At 40.5% G+C, this 20,926-nt stretch overlaps 2 protein-coding genes across 3 annotated transcripts in view; one reads left to right on the forward strand and one right to left on the reverse strand.

Annotated features, from left to right (window-relative positions):
* The window catches only part of Cwc27 (CWC27 spliceosome associated protein homolog), a 168,318-nt gene extending 154,018 nt beyond the window's left edge, over positions 1–14,300 (reverse strand). The window contains exons 1-4 of one of the 2 annotated variants that reach the window (XM_026788996.1): positions 14,202–14,300; positions 14,023–14,124; positions 6,778–6,874; positions 3,259–3,371 (exon numbers count right to left, since the gene is read on the reverse strand). In XM_026788996.1, the coding sequence (XP_026644797.1) occupies positions 3,259–3,371; positions 6,778–6,874; positions 14,023–14,064 (252 nt within the window). In that variant the 5' untranslated portion in view covers positions 14,065–14,124; positions 14,202–14,300. Of the gene's footprint in view, positions 1–3,258; positions 3,372–6,777; positions 6,875–14,022 lie in introns of both variants that reach the window. The other variant, XM_005366588.3, reaches the window with a different exon arrangement.
* Positions 14,301–14,476: 176 nt separating this feature from the next.
* Srek1ip1 (SREK1 interacting protein 1) overlaps positions 14,477–20,926 on the forward strand; it is a 22,209-nt gene continuing 15,759 nt past the window's right edge. The window contains exon 1 of the mRNA XM_005366586.3: positions 14,477–14,680. Within this exon, the coding sequence (XP_005366643.1) occupies positions 14,668–14,680 (13 nt within the window). The 5' untranslated portion in view covers positions 14,477–14,667. The remainder of the gene's footprint in view (positions 14,681–20,926) is intronic.

Below are 20,926 nucleotides of genomic sequence, written 5' to 3' on the forward strand. Positions count from 1 at the left end.
TGAAGCTTTATTTAACTGATTTTGAAGTACAATCAAATCCAAATTTACTATCTGTTCACTGCTCTTCAACCTGAACTCGGCAGCTTGTACCTTCTAAATATAGTCAGCCCCATGGCTGTTTATGGACATCTACATACACACGAAGGAGGGGAGTTCAAAGAAAGTCGGGGTCCAATTCTCATTTCCCTACTCAAGAAACCCTTCTCCAAAACACTATGAAGCCTCCAGCTATTATCCTTCCCATCTCACACCACAGGCCGTGAAGCTATGGCTTTCTTCTGCTCTGAGACTCAGACTCCACCAAGAGTGTGTCAGTGTGATTCCACTGTGCTTTTAGAAGACCTAAGCCATCCTAAGTCAACTCTTCTCAGGGTGGCAGACTGCAACAGTGCAGGACCACTGTTTCTTGGAGGCTTTCCTTGCTCTGAGAGCTACTGAAAACTTCCCCCAAGACCTACACTGGGATCATTTATGACACCATTTCTATAATCAGGGCTTTTCAAGCATTAGAGGCTATTTTTCTTTAATACATTATTCTTAAGATCTAAACTCTAGTACATCCCACCAGGAACCAGAGTGCCAAACACCCTGACCTCCGACTGATCAGCTTTCATAAGGACTGTGGGGAAAACACTCCTGCTGTTTAAATCCCCGGAATCTGTGGTATTTCTATACCATATATGTGTCCTGGACAGTTTCCTGTCAATTTGACATAAACTAAAGTCATCTGAGAGGAGGAAACCTCAATTAAGAAAATACCCCCATCAGATTAAGCTGTAATTAAGCTGTAAGGCATTTTCTTGGTTGGTGGTTGATGGTAGAAGCCGAGCCCACTGTGGGTGGTGCCATCCCTGGGCTGGTGATCCTGGGTGTGGTGGCACACACCTTTAATTCCAGCACTCGACACTCTAGGAGGAAGAGGCAGGCGACCTCTATGAGTTCAAAGCCAGCCTGGTTCCAGGACAGCTAGGGCTGTTACACAGAGAAACTCTATCTCGGAAAACAAAAAGACAGACAGACAGACAGAAAGGAAGACAAACAGACAACTGAGCAAGCCATGAGGAGCAAGTCAGTAAGCAGCACCTCTCCATGGCCTCTGCATCACCCTGCCTCCAGGTTCCTGCCCCTGGGTAAGTTCCTCACCTGCTTTTGATAATGGGCTATTATATGAAACTGAAAGGGAAATAAACCCTTTCCTCCCCTAGTTGTTTTTGGTCATGGTATTTTATCAGAGCAATAGTAACTTTAACTAAAACACTATGTTTAAATGTTAAAATGATCTATCTAGCTGAAAGAAGTTAACAAAGTTAATTGTTATTTTAAAATAACAAAGAAAAAACTCAGAAAGGAAATGCCAACAGAATTTAGGATAAACAATAAGATTAACAGAATACAAGAATATTTCCTATAAAGTCAAGGTCCTAAAATTATGAGATATGATTAACAGTGACAGTTGAGATTATTTAAATACTATGACCTACTTTCCAGGGTGACTATCATCTGGAAAACAAAGCTTTAAAAAGAAGAAGAAGAAGTTCCGCTGTTTTTCTCAACAATCACAATCACGCTGTGATGAGGCACTGCGCTACATGCCAGGAACCCTAGCACTCAGGAGGCTCAGGCACAAAGTCAGGCACAAGTTAAAGGCCAGTCTGTACTACATATTGTAATTCTAGCCAAGACAACAGAGCAGGCCCTCGATAGAAACTTTGAAACAATTAAAAATCACACTGACCTAGGAAAAGATGAAAGAAATCTCTAAAAACTCTTTCCCACTAGAATAAATATGAAGTTGTTTTTTCAAAAGTCTCCCGATTTTAAGAATTCACCGAAAGAACCCAACATTACTATAATTAGACTAATAACAAATACAATATTTGCTATATTTGAGCCCATTATTGTTCCTAATTTCTTAGATAAACTAACTCTTTTCCTTCTTAAGTTTATGCTTGCAGTCAAGAAATCACAGGCCAGGACGAGAGGAGTGGCTCAGCAGGTAGTTAAGAGCACTTGTTGCTCTTACCGAGGACCTGGGTTCAGTTACCAGCACCCATATGGTAGTTCACAGTCATCCACAACTCCATCCCCAGGGATCCAATGCTCTCTTCTGACCTCTACTGTCAGGAAGCAGAGCATGGTGAACATATAACAGACAGACATAAAAACAATAAATCTAATAAAAATTTAAAATAAGAAATTATGTACCCATTTTTTATTAAAATGTCTTTTTCCTTTTTAATATCTTTGGCTCTTCCTTCTCACTTTCTGACTGTCCACCATGCATGGCTTTGTGCTATAGAGTTGCTTTTGTGGACAGAACTACATAATATACAGTAAGTTCCAGTGTGGGAGACTAGTCCCTCAAAAGCTTTATATTGAAGTCTTAATCCCTGCTGAAGCTAGATTTGTGGCTCTGACAAGGAAGTAAAGGTTTTAAATGTGAAAAAGTAAGATGATGTCATAAGGGTTGGGCTCTCATCCTAACCCAATAAGGCTTGTGTCCTTATAAAAAAGATCAAGAGGGGCTGGAGAGATGGCTCAGAGGGTAAGAGCACTGCCTGCTCTTCCAAAGGTCCTGAGTTCAATTCCCAGCAACCACATGGTGGCTCACAACCATCTGTATGGGGTCTGGTGCCCTCTTCTGGCTTGCAGGCATACACACAGAATATTGTATACATAATAAATAAATAAATAAATATAAAAAAAAAAAAAGATCAAGACACTGGACCTGGATTCTTCTTCCCCATACCTCTTCAAGGTAGGAAAAGGGACTGTAAGGGACTGTCAGGCACTGTGACTTGAACTTCCAAGCCTCCACAACCGAAAGAAATAAATTCTCATTTACCCCCACAGACTGTTGTAGTGGCCCAAGCAGACTACTGAAAATTCCATACAACATTTAAATCAAATTATTTTAATCTAAAATAGCATATGCAATGTTCTAAAAAGTGGCTGCTGAGATCAGACACAGCAAAACATCAGGAAACATGCCATATGGATTTCTTTCTGAACAGTACTTCTCTCTCTCCCTCCCTCCCTCCCTCCCTCTGCAATTTTTAGTTCTACCTTAATTTAATCTAGGTCAAAAATTTGCCATAAAACAAATCAGAAAAATGCTTGGTAGGTAATATTTGTTCTTATCGCCGAGTAACTCTAACGCCAATGATTTTGTATACTACATGAGATGTTTTCTTGAGGAACACTTCACTTTCAGAGAAGCATTCCAAGCTGACCTAGAATACAGTAAATTGATCTGACCTTAAATGGGGCTCCATAGATGGACTCTCCCCCGGTTCCGGTGCCTGTGGGATCTCCACCTTGGACTATGAAACCAGGTACAACTCTATGAAAAACGGTGTTGTCATAGTAGGCTGAAAAACAATTAACACATTAATTTTGAAAACTCGCATGACTTTGTTGTCATAGTTACTATACAAACAGAGCCACAGATTTAATTTCCAGAATGCTAAGTACACTTTTAGACCAAAGTCCTTCCTCACTACTTCTTATAAAACATTCAATCTTCAAATTTCTATATGTCTCTACAGAAACAATGGTGCTTTAGTTTTTGTTTTCTCTCTAGAATTTTCTCACAGTCTGGATTACTGTGAGAAACATAAGTTTAATACACATCAATGGCTCTCAACTGGGGAGAGAGGGAAGCAACAATTCTGTATCCTAGGAGACATTTATCAACATTTTAAAATATTTTGGGTTGGGGAAGTACTACTGGAATACAAGACAGCAAGAATATGGATAAGCATCCTAAAACTCAAAGGCTTGTTTCCATCCCAAATGCCCACCGTGCTGAAGCTGAGAAGCCTTGGTAGAGAAGAACAGCTCATTGCTTGCCTCTTCCTCTTCTCCTAATAGAAAATTAACATACTAATACACAAAAGTATACAAACCTACAGACACTAGAGTTACTAACCGATCATAGTTCTAGCACTGTCCTCAAAAAAATTGTTCAATAAATGAAACAAATAGCATTATGTGTTTTAGTTCAATTGAATAGTCATTTATTTTGTTAACTGACTTTAGGAAAATCAATATAGAATTTAAATACATTACTATATTATAAATATATTTATAGATATAAATATGCAGCAGAGATAAAATATGGTCTCCCATAGACTTTATTCTCTGGAACTAGAATCATTAAAAAGGAAAAAAGTTCACTTAGATAAGACAGAAGCCGGCACCCATTGAGTTACAGGGTATCCCCTATGGAAACTGAAAATTAGTTTCCTTTTGCTTTGTTTCTTGTCTTTCTTTGTAACAGCTTCATATCATATTTTAGACTGGCAACTTTCAAAACTTATTTTTATTTAGATGTTTCTCCTAACTATACAGGAAAGACCTCAAAGTTCAAGGTTAAATCGTAATTACAGATCTTTGAGTTCTGCAGAATGTGACCATCTTTCAACAGGAAAGCTTTTTTCATCAAGGGCCACATGGGAGTTCCCTCCCTCCCTCCCTGCCTCTCTGTCTCCCTCCCTCCTTCTCTCCTTCCCTCCCTTCCTCCCTCCCAGGCTTTCATTCATTTTCTTTGAATTCTGTGAACTACTCATTGCTATTGTTGTTTGAAAGGTGCATTACAAGACTCAAAAACATCCTAACTTCTTTGAATCATACATTCAAAGGATTAAATGAAGTTCTCTGCATTAGTTTACTCATTTAAGAAATGTGTGTGTGTGTGTGTGTGTGTGTGTGTGATTTGCCTGCATGTATGTCTACATACTACATTCATGCCTTGTGACCCTAAAGGCCAAAGAGGACACTGGATCTCCTGGAAGTGGAGTTATAGACAGTTGTGAGTTGCCATGTAGGTGCTTGGAATTGAACTCAGGGCTTCTGGAAGAGCAGCCAGTGCTTCTTGACTGCTGAGCCACCTCTCTTGCCAGGAGTATCTTTTTTGAAAATTAGTCTTCTCAGGTTTTTAGTTAACCTTCCCAACAATAATCCCATTAAATTCTTGCCTGTTTCATTAAGAAAACTCTTCTGGTTATTTCTATGATTTTTCCATCTTTTATTTATATCTCCTGGTCTTCTTATAAATAAATGGGAGAATAATTCTTTTTTGATGCAAGTGAGCTTTGGCAGCACCCGGCTGAACCTCATGTTTATTTCAATGTCGTACTCTATCCAGATACTTTCTGTTTCTTCATTCACCTGGTCCTGAGTTGCAATTTACCATTCATTCTTTCTAGTGTTTTTGTAATTTCACTCTCCTGTAAAATTTGAGCTTTTGACTTCTTTAAACTTATTACCAGAAGTCAGGCTTCTCTGTCTCTCGTTTCTTAGCTTTGTTGACAGTTATCCGAGGCCTTTCTAACTAAACTACCTGTCTGATTTGATTTCCTTCCTGCCTGCCATAGCAATTATTAATAATGATCTTTGCAGACATATTTCCTTTGTCTGTCCTGTGGGACTGGATTCTTTTATTATTATTTCTTTAATATTCTCCCTGCGGTGTTATATTTGTCTAATTTCTATTTGGAGAGCTTTGTCTATATTAGACAACAGGATACTGTGGATTCCTAAGTACCTTGTTTCTCTCCAAAAATATTTTTTCTGACACCATGAATAACACTGTGTCTAAAAACGAGGTATAACTGGAAAACACTGACTTGCCACCACTGGAGGTATTTTAAATCATATATAATGCATTCTAGAAGCCAACCAGAAACTGTAAAGAGTGCATGGGATGTATACCTGCATACACAAATATCCATGAACAAAAATACTCAAGGGAATATAAAATTTTGCCAAGTTTCTTACAAAGAAAAATCATCATGTTATGACTTCAATTGATAACAAATTGGTGAAGGCCAGGTTGTAAGCTTTGTGGGAAAAAAAAGACTGCAAACAAAATAATAAAACAGTTATACTTAAATGCAAACAGGGTGAGAAAGAATCCGAGAGAGGAAGAGAGAGAGAACTAGAAGAAAGCTAGTATAAGGATGTGCAGAGGAAATAGAGAATGTTCAGGAAATACAGAATGACTGGCTGAAGGCACATGATCAGTGGAATGGAAAATGATGGAAAGCTAGGAAGCCAAGTTCCTAAAATTTCAAATATTATGTGCACAGAGAAGACAAAGAAATGAGAGGGAGGACCAGAGAGGAGGCAAATCCAGTCATGGAGACGAAAGTGCAGGCCATCTGGGGAAGAAGTTGAAATTTGGTCTAGTGGTAGCTAACAGAAGTTTCCAGTAGAGAAGGATCATTACACCATCAGATCAATTAGGCACAAGCAGGAAGAAATGGATGGAGTTCTGAACCTAACAGTCATTTGTACAGAGATAAAACAAGAGTGGAAAAAATAGCACAGAATGAGAGGCAAGCTCACGGTATATTCATATTTAAAGAATGAAAGAAAAAGTGAGTGGCAATTAGCAGAGGAGATCAGTATCAGGCATGATTTGTGTCTGTTAAAAGTATAACAATTTACAGTTTACCTGGAAGAAAGCTGAACTATCCCCGCAGTCTGTTTCCTTATACACTGCTCAACATCATGTGGCCAACATCAGACCTCAATGTGAAAAACACATTGTATTTTATTCTTTTCGCTTTCTAAAAAGAGCTCATCCATCCGGGGTTTTATTTACTTAGAGAGTCTCACTGTGTTGCCCAGGCTAGTCTGAAACTAGAAATGTTTCCGAATCAATCTCCCAAGTGCTGGGATTACATGAGCAGGCCAGAATGTCCAATCACTGCCATTATCTGTAAACTAAGACAGGTTTCTCCTCAAAATGATAATGAAGGCAATACTGACCTTCCAAACAAAGCTGAACGAAATTTCTGCATGCCTTTGGAGCTTCTTTTGACCACAACTCTATGTCAATATCTCCAGCTGTAGTTTTCAATAAAACCTATAAAAAGAATATGATATCATATTAAGTATTTATTTTGCTTGATAATTGGCTAGGCGACTTGCAACACTAACTAATGAGTTTTCAATTTTAGAAGAAATCTTACAAACTCTGCTAGGGTTTTGTTGTTATACTGAACAAACTTCAAACATTCATTACAGCCCAATCATCATTAGATGATTCAATACACCGTTTTCAAAAAAAAATCTAAAGAAAAAAAAGCACTTATTTTTTCTAATCACAGAAGACAAGCTTCATTCATATAAAAACAAAGAGTGCAGACTTATAACTGTTTCTCATTGCTTTATTTCCAATAAAATTGGTTAGCAAATTATGAAATCAAGAAGTTAATGAATCCATTGAATTATGACAGTCTTAGACAATTTTACAGTCATTCATTTGAAATTATTCTTGAAGCCTACTTTTATATTAAAATCATGCCAGTTCTAGTTTGGAAATAAATATTCTGTCTATGCATGTGTGCAAGTGAACATACATGTGTGTGCACACAGAGGCCAGAGGTCAACATTGAGTGCCTTTCTCAACAGCTCTTTGTCTTAACTTTTTGATACAGCTCTTCTGCTGACCCTGGAGCTCGCCACTCAACGAGACTGGCTTGAGAGCAAGTTGAGAGATCACCTGTCTCTGCTACCTTCCTGATCCTGGTCTGAGGTTTCGGATACAGGCCACAATGCCCAACTTTTCTCAAAGATATTGGGAATTCAGGCGCACTTCATGTTTACCCATCAAGTACTTTATCAACTGAGCAGTGATAATGGATTCATTAACTTCTTGATTTCATAATTTGCTAACCAATTTTATTGGAAATAAAGCAATGAGAAACAGTTATAAATCTGCACTCTCCTGTTCCTTAATGATTTTTTGTTTGCTTGTTTTTTCAGCCAAAGTCTTAGAGCTTTGTAGTCCAGACTTGCCTCAAACTCACCTTGAACTCCTTGATCTTCCTGCCTCTATCTCCCAAAGTACTTGCACGGGGGTATGTGTCACTATGCAGTGCTGGAGATGCAAGTCAGTGCCTTGTGCATGCTAGGCAAGTATTCTACCAACTTAGCTAGAGTCCTAGCCCAAAGGAATATTCTTAATTAAAGTCTGATAGTGACTTGCTAAAACGGTTATGTCTTAAAAGTCAGCATCTCTATAACATATATAAGTATGTATATATAATCATCTCCTTTTTTATTGGTTCATAGCAGCAGTTTCTCTTTGGTGGAACTAGTTGCTTTATAACAACCAAAACCTCTGCTAAGCCTGGAGGATGAAACAGCTTATTCAACAACTGGCTTAATAACTACAAATAACCAAAAAGAACATTAGTACCTAAGTGACCAGCATGGCACAGCTGGAGTCTAATCTCTCCAGTATCAATTTTTCTTTCCCACCCCAATTGTAGAAGAAGTTATTCATATCAATAACCTGTGGTCACCACAAAGAACCTTTCTTTCAAAGAAACACTGCAAGATAACTGGAACTAAACTGATCCTCACGAGGAGACTGTCCCCATGATATAAGTCACAGTCCCTGTTTCCTAAAGCTCCTTGGCCTTGTCGCAAGCACAGTTTAGAAATGAGGGGAGTTTAAAAACCATCCAGGAGAGCCCTGGCTTTTAAGGATGCCCTAGGGTTGGTAAACTGAATAAGCAACAACAAAGTGAGAAGAACATCTAACTGCCCTACCCCTCCCTGCCCCAACCTAGTACAATTTGTGACCACTTTGTTTCAGAAGCCTGGGAAATGCTATCATAAATTACAAACACTGATGAATGCATTGCATCGTTTGGGCAACACACAGGTCTTTTACAACTACCCTCATGGCCTGTGAAAATGGGAAAAGTGAAAATATCTACACTATGGTAGATGTTTAATGGGTTCCTTAACACATAAAGAAACAGCATGTGCCTTTAGCACTCAGGAGGCAGACACAGGCAGATCTCTATGAGTTAGTTCTAGGCCAGCCTCTATATAGCAAGCCCTTGGTCAGTCAAGGCTACAAAATGAGATCCTGTCTCAATTTTTTTCCTTTATCACATTTTTTATTCTCTCTCTTTCTCTGTGTGTGTGTGTTTGTGTGTGTGTGTGTGATACAAACTAAAGTTAGATTACTCCCTCTTTCTCAAAATGAACCTGAAATGACATTAAGCACTCTCTCCCAACTTTCCATTAGTCCTGATGAACATCACGTCCTGACCTACTTCATTACAACTTGTATCTCTGAAATGAAGCACTATTGTTAGGAGGAACCTAGACTTCTTTTCTTAGTCACCTTTTAAAGAATTCTGTGATGTTTCAAAGGCCATATTTAAAAATAATTCTGATTTTATTTTGTAAAAAACAGCAAAAATAATATTTATTGAGATAATCTACTAATCAATAATTTTACCCTGTTAAAGAGTTCACTAGCTTTTGGTACACTCAGAGTTTGGAAGCCACTGCCACTATTTCTAAAACATTTCATTACCCTAGAATGCGCTGAAACCTTGACCCATTTTCAGCCCCTCTCTATTTCCCCCACCCTCATCCTTTGGCAAACATTAATTTTTGTTCTGTCTGTATGGACATTGCCAAATGAACATTTCATAAAAACGGAACCATACAAAATGGGCTTTGTTATGTCCAATTTCTCTCATCAGTTATATTTCTTTGAAATTAAAGACGTCTGTCTTCCTGTTCTCTATATTTTGTTCTATAATGTTTTTAAAAGCTCAGTAAGAGAATAAACAATGCTTTTATAATCTTAGGGACAAATATTTCAAGACAGAACAAATATTTAATATCAAGTTCATTTGTAACAATAAGTTGAAATAGGTAATCTCAACAATCTTCATAAATTCTAATTATCTGACAGACTTCCTGTGCTTAAACGCTACCATTTTATTACAGTTTGCTTACATTTTTACATTGTACTTATTTTGGGTTTTTTGTTTGTTTGTTTGATACAGGGTCTCACTGGGACTTTCTTTGTGGACCAGACAGTCTTGAACATACAGAAGTCCACCTGCTTCTACCTTCTGAGTGCTGATATTAAAAGGACGTACCACCACAAACCAGCAAGTTTTTACATTTTTTGTTTGTTTGTTTTCAAGACAGGGATTCTTTGTGTAGTCCTTAACTTGCTTTGTAGACCAGGGTGGCCCTGCACTCAGAGATCAGCCTGCTTCTGCCTCCCAAGTGCTGGATTAAAGGTGTGCTACACCATGCAGCGAGAATCCACGGGAGTCAGGGAGAGGTTGAAAAAATTTATTTAGATATATAATAGGGGTGAGCACTCACTGATACAGAGCAGGTTAGACACCGCTGCAGTTGTTCTGCCCGAGGGGAAAAGCACCAATAGCAAGCCACATGCTTCAGTTTCACCATTCAAGTCAGCGTGAGAGCAAGAGAGATAGCGAACACCTCCCTCTTTCCTTTTATAAGAAATCACAATCACAGACAAGAGGCCACGCCCTCCAGCCGGTACCCCAAATCTATTGGTGGACTGAATTCCCACAACACCAGGCTAAATTATTACATTATTATTATCTTTAAAATGAAGTTTTTAAGGCTGACTTAGTTAATGTAGGTACCATAAATCCATATAACTAATCATTGAAAATTGCAACATACTATTAAAAAACTGACTGACAAGTACCTGGACTTTGTGTATGTGCATGTGTGTTTTTACTGTGGGTTCTGGGAATCAATCTATATACACACACATACATACATACATACATACATACATACATAAGTTATACACACACACACATAATTAAACAAAGAGAAGATAATACAAATTGATGCATATTTTATCCTAGTACCCCAGGAATAGTGGTCCAGGCCCAAAATACACCTTCACTAGTTTAGTAACCACCTCTGAGAATAAAGTAACATACATTAGCCTTCCCTCCACACACTGTGTCAAGCTGCTCAACTTCAAAGTTGAATCTTCAACCTACTAGCTTGGACTTTTGGGACATGATATTGACCAGTTTCCTTCTATCAAAACAGACATACTAGCCCCATAGATTTGTTGTGAGGATGAAATGAGCTATTATACAGATAGCTATTATTATATTATATTATATATTATTACATATTATTATATTAACATATTATTATTATTATTATACAGAACAGCTGCACACAAGTAATCAAAAAACACTAGCCATGACTATATTCTTTTTTTTTCTGCTGAAAACTTATACCTAGGGGGAAAAAGTGTGGTTGAAACACATTGCACATCTTAAAACCTTTCACTAATAAGCTACTAAATTAATAATGGCTTTTTCCTCCTTTAGCCATGATGGCATTCAGAGATGAGTCGGTGTCACACATCAACTTCTTCTTGTGTGATACCCTGCTTGCTACTGATTCTGAATCCAACTACGTTCCTTCAGTGCCTAAAGTGCCATTAGAGAAGAGGCTCTAAACAAGCTGGAGACTATGTCTTATGTTCTCCTTTGGCCTATTTCTACTCAGAAGAAAACTCATATTCATCATAATTTGTAGCAGTATTTTTATTCACACAATTATTTTATCAATACACAGTTGTTGTGGGACAATGGTCTTTTATTCTGTCACTTGTATTATTTTTAATAAAATGCTGATTGGCCAGTAGCCAGGCAGGAAGTATAGGTGGGGTAACAGTGACCAGGAAGGAAGTAGAGGCGTGGCAATGAGAATTCTGGGAAGAGGAAAGACTCAGTCTGCAGTTGTCACCCAGACACAGAGGATGCAAGATGTGACTGCCTCAACAAAAAAGGTACCAAGGCACATGGCTAACACAGACAAGAATAATGAGTTAATGTAAGATGTAAGAATTAATTAATAAGAAGGCTGAGCTACAAGGCCAACCAGTTTATGATTAATGTAGACCTCTGTGTGTTTATTTGGAACTAAACAGCTGTGGGACCTGGTGGGACAAAAGCATCAGTCAACACACAGTTCACTCAACTGACTCAACAATAAAATGATGGATATTCTCCCAGCCCATCTTTAAAACCTAACATAAAACCTTGCATGTGTTTTCCAGGGGGAAAAAAATGTTGGGTTGGGGAAATAGTTCAGTGGGTAAATTGCATACAAGCCCGAGGACCTGAGTTCAAATGCCCAGATCTCACAGAGAAGCCAGCTGCTCTATGTCTTTAATCCCAATGCTCTTATAGTGAGCTGAAGAACAGAGACAAGAGAACCTCCAATGCTCACAGACTGGCATATGCAGCATCAAACAACAGAGAAAAGAGATGCAGCCTCAAAGTAGGTGGAATATGAGGACCATCAGCTAGGATATACCTGAACCTTCACAAGTGTGATGTGGCATCTGCATGTGTGAAAGTCTGAACACACACATACATCGCACACATGCTTATACATACACAAGTTTTAAAAATATTTGTTAAATGAATTATCTCTTGTTTAGAAGTGCTTTTTCTCTAAGATCATGTCAAATCTTTCCCTAAAGTAAACAACCAGTTCCAGGACAGACAAGGACTTATATGATAACCTGTTATATTTCTTTTCTTAAAAAAGTACTTAGCGTATAAGAGTAGAACACCTAAATGTGCCTGAGACTCACAACAGTTTAACCTCACCCTCACCTGTGTGCAGTGCCTCTCAGAAGCTAAAGAACACAGCATCAGCTCATCTGCCGAGCCATCCTTTCTTTCACAGTATTTGAACTCCATCCCCTATGCACCAAGCATTTTTCTAGATGCTCATATTCTGTCTCTATATTGTTTGTATTCTTTTTTTTTAAATTGTATAACAAGTTTATTGGATTTCAGTGATTACAGGCAAAATATTTTTGATTGAAATTTATTCCTAATTTCACTGGAGTAGAGGCCAAATCATATTTATAGAAAAACAGATAACACTGAGTAAATACTACACTGAGTATTACATAACAAAGAATCAGACTTATCTGGGAAGCTTACTAAATTACCTAATTTAAAAGATGCTCAAACACTATTTTTTTTCCAAATAGATCCTTTTAAACTTTTCTATTAATGAGATCATTCAAATTTTTTTCTGTTTTTTTCTTTTTTTTAAATTTATTTATTTAATTAAGGATTTCTGCCTCCTCCCCACCACCGCCTCCCATTTCCCTCCCCCTCCCCCGATCAAGTCCCTCTCCCTCATCAGCTTGAAGAGGAATCAGGAAGATACTATTAAAAACTATACCCTGAGGGCCAGAAAGTGCTGAGACCGAGGGCATCACTGAGATTTGCTGTTTGACAGGCCTCTTTGTTAATAGTGACATTTGAACAGGAAAATAGCATATGTGTGCTGCAAATGTTCAGCAATGTGAAGGGTCTGCATGGCAGAATGCTCAGTCTATTTGCTCTCTGTCACTATTTATTAATTGAGATGGACACTATCAAGAAATAAAGCTTGATCATAAAACCTATCAGAGAATCCTTTCCCATTTCAATGTGGCAATAGTCCACATTGTCCTGCTGCTTTTGACAATTATCTCAAAGATATCTCCTCCAAGATGTTTTTTTCCTATCATTTTCACTTTTTCACTCCATCAAACTGCCATGGCAATATAATCTTCTCTTCAAGAACCTCACCTACCAAAGCCAGGTGTGGTGATGCATGTCATGCAATCAGTCACTCAGGAGGCCGAGACAAGTTAGGAAATTAGCAGCCAGCGTTGACTACTACATGATGAGACCTTGTGAGGCAGATTTTCCTGAGCTAGCCAAATCCCAAACTAAGCTATTTGTTCTGTCAGGGTGACAACTAGATAACTGTGTACCAACTTTTGTATCACCAGCACCTAGTAGAACGTGTGGTGCTTGGCAGGCATTTAATAAGCATGATCCCACAAGTTAAACAACAACAAAATTGAACAATCCTAGCGTAAGTCTTTTATAAACAACAGACACTAGAAGGCGCCCACAGAGCTGGGTCAAGGAAGTTAATGGGCCAAAAGACTTGCCAATAGTGAAGCTGCTCAAGAATGCTTTCATGAATATGCTGAGACGTGTCAACGTAAATAAACGTAGACGCAACACTGTCCAGAATCAATGTGGACGGATGTCCGTTGGTCTTTCCAACTCTATGACACCCGACACCCGCCCCTCCCTCCCCTCTCTAAATCAGGAAGCTCTCAATTGGGGTATCCAGGTATGGTGGAGAAGTTCTCACCTTCCCATTCGTGGGCGGCTCCTGGATGTAGATGTTACTCATCTTGGTCAGGACTCAGGACTCTGCTCCTTAGTGGGGTCGCGAGCGGATGGCGGTGTCAGCCTGTTAGAAGACAATTCTTTAACGTGAGTACTTGGGGGAAAACTTTACTCGGTCAAAGTCGGGCAAGACAGCCGTACCAAACACTAGTTAGTCTCCAAACTAGCCCCTCATGGGCGCCGCCATGTTGCTCCCGGACTCGAACACCGCTAACTCCGGAGGGGGAAACTCCGTGTCCTTCGGGTAACTAGAAAAGATTATAAAACATCTGCAACTTTAATTTCTCACTTTATCGGTAATAATAGTTAAAAGGAAAAACCCTTAAATGCCATTACTGCGTCCACACCAAGTGTTCTCAGCTAGCACTCACCTCCCGAAGTCGGCAGAAATGGTTCCGACCACGTGTGCTCCGCGGTAGGACTCCCCTGGAAATCGATTCCGCGGCGCCTTAGTTCCGCGAGCCCCGGGAGCGCATCTGGCCTTCCCCTGCCGTGTGCTATAGTTGTGGGGACCGGTTGGGAGAGATCTCTCCGATAGTGCGTTATCCTCTCAACGGACCTGACCCTAACGCGATCTCGAAAGCTCAGGACTCCTCTCAGCTGCCTCATGGCAGTCCCAGGTGAAGATCAACCGCAGGGTCCTCTTACAGAGGAATAGGGCGAGCAGTGGAGTCCAGGGAGCGGGGCGGCGGGGAGTCCTCGGGGATTCAGACGAAGGCCTGAAAATGTACAGAGTTGGTTGGTTTACGTGAAAAAAAGTTTACACTACAAGTCCAAAGGGAGCGAGGAAAGAGGGAGAGGTCCTCTCGATCGCTCCTAGTCAAGCCCGAACTGCCCAGGCTTACAAGGAAAGTGTGTTGTAGGAGGAAGAGAAGACTTGGGAGCAATAAACTCTAGGCCTAAGAGGACAAGTTACCCAGAAGACTAACAGGAACTTTCACAGGGCTTCAAAATAAAATTCGAAATGTGAACATTTGGCGAACCCAGGGCGCCACACACATTATACTTAAAGACACCAAGTCCAGAAGCGCACCTGGGGTTTGTTTGGCTCTTCCTGTCTGTAGTTACAGTGTGGCTGTAGGCCGGTTTGCTGTGCCCTTCAAGGCCTCAATTTCCCTATCTGTAAAAGAAGGAGCCTTGTTGAATTATATCTGATTCTTTCTAGGTTTCAATTTTGTCTTCAGAGATTTCTAACCTCAAAACTGCATGCTCCGGGGATGTTTTTGTCTGCTTCTCCAGCTTACTGGAGAGTTCAGGAGCTGCAAAAACTTCCCAAGCCGCCTTTGTCAAGATATGTCTGTCTCGGCAGACTCCTGTTGGCAGGTGTTTTAAAGAGATATTCCCGCCGCGAATTTTGGAGATTCACAATGCACAGTACTGTAGAAAAGACCCTGAAAATGTTTGTAAAGCCCCGACTTTGCTTAAAACTGTGCTTCCTGCGGCTGTTTGATCGCTGCCTTTGTTCTTGGCAGCCTTTTCCAAACCTTTTTTCAGAGATAGCTGGGGGTGGGGGTGGAGGTAGGGTCCGGTGGCTGCTTTCCTAACTTCCGCAGTTTGCAAAGGAGCCCTTCTGGAGCTGTGAGAAATGTCTGTCCACTCTTCATGGTGTGGTCGGGAGCACGAGGGCCACCCTTGCTCTCATGAACACAGCAGGGAAAAGGGAGGAATTTACAGAAAGTAGAACTACTGCTGTGGCAAGCAAAATAGTGTGGACACCTAGCAGGATGCAGAGGACAAAAGGTTTAGGTACCAGAGGAGACCTAAGATGTGAGAGGGTGGGGAGCCTGCAGGGAGAGGGACTGGATAGGAAGAGGAAGAAGAGGAAATGAAAGGTGCCTGCTGTGGCTAACCTTCAGTGTGCTGTGAGAAAAACGAGAAATTACCTAAAGCAATAATCACAGTATCGAACATTTACTATGTAACCCATGCATCCGATACTATGTCAAACATTGCATTTTTTGCTCTTCCTTGAATAACAGCTGCTCTGAGATAGCTGTTCATATTCCCACTTCACAGGCTGAGGGACATAGAAATCAGGTAACTTGGCGATTACAAGGTTATCCTAGCTCTTCCCCACCGTGTGGGAGAGTTCATTTCCTAACCTATCGGTGGCACAATAAAGAAATGCCCTGTAATTGAAGGACATTAAGCAAGAACAAAGCGTTTGGGTGTTGATAGACAATAGGAAACTGCTTTAGGGTGTTTTTAAGTTACATTTTAAGATGCAGTGACCTAGAGGAGAGTTTGCTAATTTGGAGGCACAGTGGGTGGTTTGGGGTGTTTCTGGTGAGTTATGTATGCTATAACACCTGTTGAGGCTATGGTCTCATTAGAGAAGCAGCTAAATTGGAGGTGTGTCTTTGGTGGTCAAATCGCCAAGAATTGAGGACTGCTTTGTTGTAGGTGGGAAAAGACATTCACCTGGCTCCTGACGTGAGATGATTGGAGAGACCTTATAACTGGGAAGACATCTCCCAATAGCAGAGTCTAGGGAGGTGGTGATGAGTTCAGTTTGGAGCGTGCGTTGAGGTTAGTTTCCAAATGGAAATAGCTAAGAGCATAGGAATACGTAGATCTTAGGCTAGAAGTTAGAGTTGAGAACAACGCAGCATAGAAATTAAGGGATAGAGCGTGAATGAGATTGTATGGCCAGGGTGTGTAATGTGTGAGGAGGAGCTCTAACTGGATCCTGGGAATGATGGCATATAAGGGGAAATTAGCGAGAGACAAGTCTGAACAGTAGCTTGCTGGGGCATTTTGAGAGGTTCTGGTGACCTCTGCATCACACACCTGCACCCGGAGCTGGCCCGCTGTCACTGTTTATTATTTGATGAGGCGTTCTCAGCGCCTGTGTGGTCTGAGCACACTAGGAGACACGCTGTAAAACTTTCGGGATGAAACTGTGCTACTTAAGAAAAGGGACAAAAGCAACTTTTCTTCTCGCTTTGAGATGTTCTTAAACTTGAGACCAGTATGAAAAATATGTTAACCTTTCAGTTCAAAATAATGCTGCAAAGCGTAATAATAAATTGTGCCATTAAACTAGATGGAACGACTTACATAAACTGCTTAAAGCCGCCCAAAATCAAGATAATAGGCATGACAGGTGGTGTGGACGCACAATGCAACCCGCTTTAGAAAATACAGACACAGAAGGTGTTAAGATAATTTCTTGGATGATCGATCCAGACGCTGCATGGGAGGAAAATAGAGCTCCATTGAGGTGATCATCAAGGAGGACAAGTATTGTGTCATGCTCCTTTATGTTAGGTGCAATGGATTCAGCTTGGGGTGATTCTGTTCCTGGTTATTATAAGGTGTAACTATAGAGTAATGAGGCGGCTTTTCAGAAACCACCAGCCTTGTCTGTTTCAGCAGTCACGTGATCCCACTGCCGCTCCTCAGCATTGTATGCTAGCTTAAACCATTATGTGGGTAACAATAAGAGACTGAAGACCTTAGGAAAATCTGAGACGCTTAGTTAGTTCACACAGAGCACTGAACATAGGATTCAGCGAAGTTTACTTTCTTCAGAGCATTTCTTTGCTCGTTCACAGTTGATCAGATTAGCTGTCATTGAAGTGGTGTTGGTGAGTCGCTGTTCTCCATCAAGTGTCAGCCCAGGCACAAGTGGCAGTGTGTGTTACTGATAGGGATTGTGTCTCTCAGCAAAGTCTGTCCCCAGGACAGAGGATGACAGTGCCACGTTGACCTTTCCGTCTCGCCCCCTTCAGCATATTGCTGAAGCATCTACGTAATCACAGACATGTGAAACCACACTCCAGCCTGTTTCCCTCATTCCTCAGCCATGCTCTAGGTACCTTCTCTCTCTAACATGGCTGCTGAAATAATGTTCATAAAATCATGTCTGATTCTATCATTCCTGGGAGGCAATTTTGTAATGTTCTTGAAGTCACTTAACCTTCCATAGATTGTTTTATTGTCTCCATAATGAAGGGGGGAATTTCTTCAGCTTCTAAACTATTAAACCGCCCTCCTCAACAAGAACGAAGTGTATAGCTCTGAGCACGACCAATGCTTTTCTGCCTTTTTCTGCCTTTCTTATGTATGCATCAGTGATGGAGAAAACCTGACTCGACTCTTTTCTGACCTCTGGCGTGTTTTTCTTTCTGTGTCGTGTGCCTGTGTCACTGTTACCCCTTAGTTATGTATTCATTCCAGCCTCGGGTTTTCAGCTGACAGTCTTGCCTGTCACTTTTTCAATGCTTATTAGCAAACTAATTTGTTGTCTGTCATGAATCACAACTATGGGTACACGGATGTGATGCGGCAGGAGAGAGACCTTGATGGGTGAGAGATGGACAGGCCAGGCAGACACAGCGGGTGAGAGAGACACACAGGAGAACAAGGCCTATGTGGGAAATTTTTTTAAAGAAAAGGGGGACAGGAAGGGAGAGACCAGCCTCTGGGGACAGGAACAGAGGACGAGAAGGGAGAGAAATACAGAGAGAAAAGGGAAGAAGAGGTAGAAATAGGCGGAGTTTTGCCAGTTAAATGGACAGGGTATGCTTGTCTTGCACGCAGAATCACACTGCAAGGTCCCCAAGGGGCAGGGCTGGGTGTGCCAGGATGCTAATGTACACTGCCTTAAGTAACCTAGTATGGTGTAGCTTCTTGTAGTGAGAGACTTTATTCGTTTTGATGACTTGTGTAATACCAGTTCAGAGTTATACACCCATATACAGGATTTATGGCTCATTTACGACAGGCACAATCCAGTGCTGGTAGTCTTGATTATTTCCTTAGACCACAGATTAAACTTATTGTCCAGTGACAATAACTTTCGGTTATATACCCAAGGCTTATGGGTACCTGGGCTCCCCAGTTAAGATCTCACCAATTTGGGCAGAGTGAAGAGAGAAGTTAGGAATCTTTGGGTTGGGAAAGACCACAGGCTTCTTGTTCTTTTCTTAGTTGGAGACAATTGCAATATATTTTTGAAGGAGACTTTGGTGATTACTCTAAACTCTCCCTGTAACTTCTTGCTAAGTGTAGCTCAGATCTGCTTGAAACTCACAATACAGCAGGCTCATCTCAAGCTAAAGGCAAACCCCTCTGTGGTCTCTGATTACAGGCAGTGTCAATATACCCAATTTAACTTTCCTTCCGTTATTTTGTGAAGCAAATAGAAGGAAGAATTTTATGCCTTTTCTTAAGTTAGCTATTTCATATCTTTAGTTGAAGGGGTTCTAGCTGGGTTTTCACCCCTCCCTTAGGGATCAAATGATTAAAGAGACATAAACAATAGGACATCTGCTCTTTCAAAGAATTCCATCAAGAATTTCATTTAGCTTACTGTTTAAATTCTTGAAAGATTTCTAATTTCTGTTATTTTTTTTCTATTTTAGTCTCCTTGTTCCATGTAAAATCCCAAAGGAGAGTATATCTAAAACTATTAATATAAACCAGTAGAAAGTTTAAACACTTGTTTTATTTTTATAGTCAATTTTCACAAGACAATTATATTTTATACAGACATCATCATCCCTATATTAAATATCCCTTCTATCTGAGGTTAAAAAGCACACACCCACACAATAAATTAATACTCTATTGAAAGAACCCCACAGTATATTAACTTAAATGAATAAGATGACCAAATGAAAAATGATTACAAAACAAAAGAAATCCAACCCACTGTTACCGAATCTAATTAAATTAAAAATGAAAAGATGGTGTCCTGGGGTGGAGGTGATGCAGTTGCTAAATGATACAGAGAAAGCTTGGACACTTTAGCTGCTTGCTTTTGACATTAAATGATTATGTTTTCAAAGTACAAGACAGGGATAAAATAGGAAAGTAGGTTCTACTGATTTCTGTTACCATTTGTGAAGAGCTCAGTAAAGAAGCCACCTAAATGCCTGCTCTGTGATTAAGGGGGAAGGTGTTTACTGTAGATGTGAGGGGGAGAATAGCCAGTCGTCTGGGGTGTCTGCCATGTCTCAGGGACAGAGAGAGGAGCAGAGAGAAAAGGTGGGGAGAGAAGCAGACTGGCCGTTGCCAGGGATATGGGAATAGAGAAGATAGCAAAAATGCTTGGAGAGTCCTGCCTGATATAGGGGTTATGTTGCAGAGGGAGGAGGGAAGATTAAGCCAGGTGACCAGTGTAGGTCCTTGAGTTATTGGAGACTTGTTAGAGTTAATAGAAAACGAGATGCTCTTTTCTGGAGATTGGGTGAGGGGGCGGGGCTATAGGAGTGGATAAGAAAGTAACTACTTTTCCTGGCAAGCAGAAACAGTTTCTGAGGAATGCTGCCTGTCCAGCCTGTTCTGAACCCAGACTGCCATCTTGTGAGGCCCTGACGTTTCGAAGTGGCTGTATATTGACTTTGAGCCTAGTGTGCTGTACCTGCCTAGAATCGCAGCACTGGGGAGGTAGAGGCAGGAGCAGCACTATAAATTTGAAGGCAGACGGGCATACATAGTAAATTATAGGCCAACAGGGTCTATAGAGCATCTAAAAATTATTTTTGGCTTGGGAATCAGACAATATACCTTCCAAATAACTGTATTTATGTCAAATCTGATGTTTTTGCTTTATTTTGAGAGAGCTACCAAGAATCTCTTCACTTGTTTTTCTTCCCTTTCTTTAGCCATTCTGTTTCAGTTTTTGGAACATTGTTTCCACGGTGTAACCCCAGCAGCTTGTCATCCTCTGCCTCAGCTTCCTTCTCTGATTCTTTCCTCTCCTTTGCTTCCCGCTCTTGCTGTTTGTAAGTTTTCCTTCTGTGTCACCTGTTTTACTAAAATATAATTTACATCTATTAAAAGGCCTACAGATGTGGCGCACGCCTTTAATCCCAGCACTCGGGAGGCAGAGGCAGGCGGATCTCTGCGAGTTCGAG

Source organism: Microtus ochrogaster, unplaced genomic scaffold (assembly GCF_000317375.1).
Source record: "Microtus ochrogaster isolate Prairie Vole_2 unplaced genomic scaffold, MicOch1.0 UNK11, whole genome shotgun sequence".
Taxonomy (NCBI): Eukaryota; Metazoa; Chordata; class Mammalia; order Rodentia; family Cricetidae; genus Microtus; species Microtus ochrogaster.